This window comes from Gavialis gangeticus, unplaced genomic scaffold, assembly GCF_001723915.1.
Source record: "Gavialis gangeticus isolate Ggan-Ray unplaced genomic scaffold, GavGan_comp1, whole genome shotgun sequence".
NCBI classification, from domain to species: Eukaryota; Metazoa; Chordata; order Crocodylia; family Gavialidae; genus Gavialis; species Gavialis gangeticus.
The window spans coordinates 33296033-33301529 of NW_017728995.1; the positions used below are offsets into that span (position 1 = coordinate 33296033).

At 47.0% G+C, this 5497-nt stretch overlaps 1 protein-coding gene across 1 annotated transcript in view; it reads left to right on the top strand.

Annotated features, from left to right (window-relative positions):
- TPRG1 (tumor protein p63 regulated 1) overlaps positions 1 to 5497 on the top strand; it is an 88663-nt gene that overhangs the window by 75564 nt on the left and 7602 nt on the right. The window contains exon 5 of the mRNA XM_019503060.1: positions 1137 to 1290. Within this exon, the coding sequence (XP_019358605.1) occupies positions 1137 to 1290 (154 nt within the window). The remainder of the gene's footprint in view (positions 1 to 1136; positions 1291 to 5497) is intronic.

Sequence of the window (5497 nt, forward strand, 5' to 3'; positions counted from 1 at the left end):
CTCCACTGGACTCTCCAATTTGTCTATAGCATGTACTGAGAGCAGTGTATTGATTTGGGACTGCGTTAGTGGGTAGGCCGTGCTGCTATTTCCCTCTGGGGATACTAAATCCAGGTGTGGATGTCATATACTTCTGGGCACGTACCAGTGAGGTCATGGTATGTAGGTAGGGTAGACTAGCCCACAGGTGCTTTCTAGCCATGAAGACTGTAATATTGTGCTTAAAACGTGACATTACTGGGGCATATTCCAGGCTGGTGTATGACTTTGGTTTGGATGTAGAGTTTATTTTGTAACTGGCTTTCATTGGCAAAGGACATTATTCCCATGGCATTTGTGCAGATGGTTCTAGGTGATGATCTGGGCCCACAGTTTTTCAGAGGGGGGTCTTTAGACCTCCACTGGAAGCTTACCAAATCCATGTGTTGAAAGTGAATCTTCAACTATGTCCAGCCATTTCTAGCATGAGGATGGCTTTATAATGTTAACTGAGACAGGGGATGGGACACAAAATAATGACCTTAAATTGCAACAAGGGGAATTTAGGGTGGATATTCAGAAGAACTTTCTCACTCTGAGGGCAGTTCAGTATTGAAAAAATTGCCTCGGCTGTAGAGCCTCCATCCTTAAAATTGGACAGAAAGTTGGACGAGATGGTATAGACAGGGATGATCCTACCATCACTGGGGGTTGGGCTTAGTTATTATTCTATCAGGAGAGACAAAGCAAGGAGATATGTGTTGCCTGCATTAAAATAAAGTGGCATCGGATAGTTTTTTGGGTGGCTAAATGTGGGAATGTCTACCCTAGTGATGGTTGCACCCATGTCTTTAGAAAGGCTCAGAAGTCCCTGACTCCCAGTTTGGGGCTCTATAAACACTTAGCACCTAATAGTGTAATTGCTCACCTTGAGAATCATATATTTCTCAAGCTGCAAAGTAAAGAGGTATCCAAGCAGGTTGTACCTGAAGACCCTTATTAAAAACTCACACAACCAAGGTTTTCATGTCACTCACCCTTCTGCCTAAAGCACTGTCCTTGATTATGGAAAGTTGCTGGTTAAGTAGGGTTGAGATTCCTGTGTTGAGTCACCCCATCTAATGCACGTTTCTCTGTCTGGTTGGCTTGTTCGCTAGGAGAGAGGGAGAAGGCTTGCGAATCCACTGGGATAATCTGAAAGAACCGTCTTTCCTGTCCCGCTGGAACCCATGGTCCACAGAGATCCCGTATGTCACGTTCATGGAGCATCCCATGAAGGGCAGCAGTCAGAGGTTCGCTGACATCTGCCAGGTAAGAAGCATTAGCCCCTCAGGGCAGCAAATAAAAAATGGTTGTGGGACCCCAGGACGGTGACAAGCTCGTATGTAGAGGGGCCAAGAGGCCAGAGGCTTATCTCATAGCAGAGGCAATGGGCTGCCTCCCATTGCAATTCAGTTCTTACCTGCACCCCAGATTTGTGCAACTGTCTGTGCAGATGGAGCCATTCCTGTTTGTGAGGACTACGGTGAGAGGGGCCAAATGAGAATTAAAGTGAACCAAAGACCCTCCCACCCCGACGAACCAGAGCATTCGAGGTTTCCTGGCTTGTTTTCCCTTGCCCCCATCTTGGGATCTAGGCCTCTCAGTGCAACATGGGCTCTGAACATGGTCCCGCATGCAGGCAATGCACTGTATCCACACATGCCACCTTCGTGCACCTCTGTGCACGCACAGGCACGTAACTGTTGTGTAACACGACATATGTGGAGCCTAGAAAGTAGGTTGCCTGTCCTCTGCCATGCTGCAGCCAGGCCAGAGGGTGGGCTCTGCAATTCTCTTGCTTTACCAGGGTTGGTGGTTGTAGACATATTGGTCTAAGGACATACTTTGGGTAGACGTGCTATCTTTTATTAGACCAACTAAATAGTTGGAAAAATTGTTCTTTGCAAGCTTTTGGGCACAAACACCCTTCTTCAGGCACAGAGAGGGTGTGCTGGTGAAGATATCACCTCTACCCAAAGAGCCTTGTCTGCCTTCCCTTGCCAATGAATTCTGGTCTGGGAACAGGGAGTGCAGCCACGGAGAAATGTAAATAGGAAGTGAGCAGTGGCCTCTTACCTCCGACCGCAGACTGAAACACAAACTCCCGAGCTAGGGTTTTTAAAAAACTGTGGGCTACCTGTAAGCAACAGCAGCTCCCAGAAAACCCACCTCTCTCCCTGCTTCCTACATCCAAGGCTTGGTGCAACCCGATCCTTTTTTTATTTAGAAAACTGAAAGCTCTGCAAGGAAATGGGCTGCCGGTAGCATTCGTTTAGCGTGACACATGGCCCAGCCACTCTGGTTGAATTCAGCTGTTGGAAATGCATGTTAGTTGCTCCTGCCCCCGTCTCAGCTTACGGTGCAATATGCTGGCTCGGTATAATGGGCACACGCGTGTGTTTTTACAGACGAAGTAGTCCGCGCTTGCAAACAGAGTATAAATCATTTCCAATAATGCTTCCACCACCGTGGGTGTGAAACAAAGGCTGTGTTTGGGCAGTTCAGAGTCTAACGGGTCTGGCCTGAGAGTCAGACAGTGATGAGGGGGAAGCTAGGGACTGAAACCATTAATGAATACTGCCCTGGCTGTGCAGGAGGGAGCCTACAGATGTTTAGAGAGAAAAAGGTGCTGCAGGAGGTGAGCGGCTTGAAAGCATGCTAGCATCTTTTTCTGTGAACACAGTTCTCATGTATGTGGGCTCCCGACCTTTATACAGAGGTTCATGCATTTCCTGCTGTGTGTTCCTTGCACGCCGCCATTGGAGATGTCTTTGGGTTTTAAAAGGGTCTGCAATGAGGAAGGCTGCCTCTCTGGGTGAAGCACTGTTATTTTAGAGGTCTAACAATAAAAATGTTTTCTTAGCACAGGTAGCATCTGAGCACTGGCTTTAGCTCGTTACTTGATGGGCTGGGGTGAAATTCCCAGTGTTATTGGAGAGACGCCAGAAATGTCTCTGCTCTGGATGTGGAGGTTTAAGTTGGATATTAGGAAAAAGTTTCTCACGAGGAGGGTGGTGAAGCACTGCAACAGGTTACCTGGAGAGGTGGTGGAGTCTCTATCCTTGGAGGTTTTGAAGATCCAGGTAGACCAAGCCTTGTCTGGGATGATGTAGTTGGGGGTGGTCCTGCTTGGAGCAGGGGGTTGGACTGGATGTGACCTCCTGAGGTCCCTTCAGCCCTCATTTTCTATGACTCTATGTGAAATATCAATAGGTGATGGACAAATCATTGCATGATGATGAAAGACTTTTCACTCCAATAATCAGTTTGGAGGACGTTCATTAGCAGCTTCTGAAGTTAGGCATTTTCAAGTTATCTAGGTCATTTTAAACAGAGTTTAAATTAGTGGTCCCAGGGGCTTTCTGGCCCCTTACTGGTGATTTTCATTCAGTCTTGGGACACTTGGGAAGTTCTGGAGAAGTGACAGAAAACAAAGATTATACTGATATCAAAAAAGGGCAAACAGAAAGATCAAGGTAGCTCTGGGCCCATCAACCTGACACTGTTTGAGCCAAGCTAAGGGATTAGTTGATATGGGAGGGGACTCATCAAGTATTTTTAAAGGAGAGTAATAACAGTTATACAAGTTTGTACATAAAATATATATATCTCATAGGAGCATTTTTGATGATCTGGGGACTTTTACACGTGCTCCGGGGATTGTGGGGTGGGTGCTTTAATTCAAGTGGCTCTGAGAGCTGCTCAAATTAAAGCACCGCAGCGTCTCATTTCAGCATCTCAGCACTTTGAAATGGCAGCAGGGGCGCTTAAACTAAAGCTTTAGTTCAAGCACCTTCGCCATCATTTTGAGACACAGGGGTGCTGATGCACGAGACACGGAGGCTGGCTGGTGTGCGGTAATTGCGACTCCCCAGAAGACTCAATTAATGAAGTCTGCTCTGATGCGCTATAATTACAGCACATCAGAGCAGCTTCTGTGCTCATGAATAGGCACCCTTTTATAGCCTTTTATGCGTAATAACTAAAAAGCACAGTTTTTAAGTGATGCTTAATGCGCATTAACTTATTTTAATGTGTATTAACTAAATAGCATATTTTTTAGCGATGCTTTAATGTGCATTAAAATAGGCCAATGTGCATTACAGTGCACATTGATTCATTGATTGTAAGGCTGGAGGAGATCTTGGAAGATGATCAGGTCCAGCCCTCTGCACCAAGCAGGAAAAATAATTGGGGTCAGGCAACCCCAGCCAGGTGACCGTCGTCTCCTCTTGAAGATGTCCACGGTCGGTAATTGCACCACCTCTGGAGGGAGCTTATTCCAGTCTGGACAATGAAGTTTTTCCTAATGTTGAGCCTGAATCAATCTTCCAGGAGTTTGTGGCCATTACTCCTGGTTTTCCCCTCAAGTGCCCTGGTGAGCAGTTGCTCACCGAGCCCTTGATGTGCTCCCCTAGTGTAGCGGTACCAGGCCCCCTCTCAGCCCCCTTTTCCTCAGGCTGAAGAGTCCCAGATCCCTCCGCCTTTCCTCGTATGGCTTGCCGTGTACGACTCTGATCATGCAGGTGGCTTTTCTCTGGACTCTCTCAAGCTTGTCCATGTCCTTGATGAAGTGCGGTGCCCAAACCTGGACGCAGTGCTCCAGCTCTGGTCTCACCAGTGCTGAGAAAAGCGGAAGAATCACCTCCCTGGTTTTGCTGGAGATGCATCGATTGATGCATGCCAGAGTATTATTTGCCCTGTTGGCTACAGCATCGCACTGCCAGCTCATATTCATACTGTGGTCTACTATTACCCCCAGGTCCCTTTCATTCGTGGTGCTAGTCCGTTTGGTGCCACCAAGCCTGTAGGTGTGTTGGGGGTTGCTCATCCCGAGATGCAGCACTTTACATTTCTTAATGTTGAACTTCATCAGGTTCCCACCTGCCCGACTTACCAGCCTGTCTAGGTCCACCTGTAACTGTAGCCTATCTTCAAGCGTGACCACGCTCCCCCATAATGTGGTGTCGTCCATGAACTTGGCCAGCGAAGACATGTAGACCCTCCCTGGCTTTGGTGTGGTCCATGTGTGTCAGATGTGCTCTGAGGATGGCTATATGATGAGCCATCTCAGGGGGTTTGGGAGCAGGGACACTTCTTCTGCTTGCGAATCCCATGTGGCCCTAGGCATGAGATATCCTGACCACTGGTATAATGCTCTGTCCAGCCCTGGTGCCCACAACTCAAGAACAATGTTGTTGAACTGGAAAAGATTCAGAAAAGAGCCAGGAGAATAGAAAATATGTCTTAGAGGGAAAGACACAAGGAGCTCTATTGGGTTAGCTTGTCAAAGAGTGGGTTAAAAGGTGACAGTCTATAAGTATACATGGGGGGAACTGAAACTTGATAATAGAAAGCTTCTCAATTTAGGAGACAAAGAAATAACAAGAAGCAACTGCTGGAAATTGAAGCTAGAAAATTTCAGACTCCAGATAAGGCATGCATTTTTTTCAGAGTGAAAACAATTAAACATTGG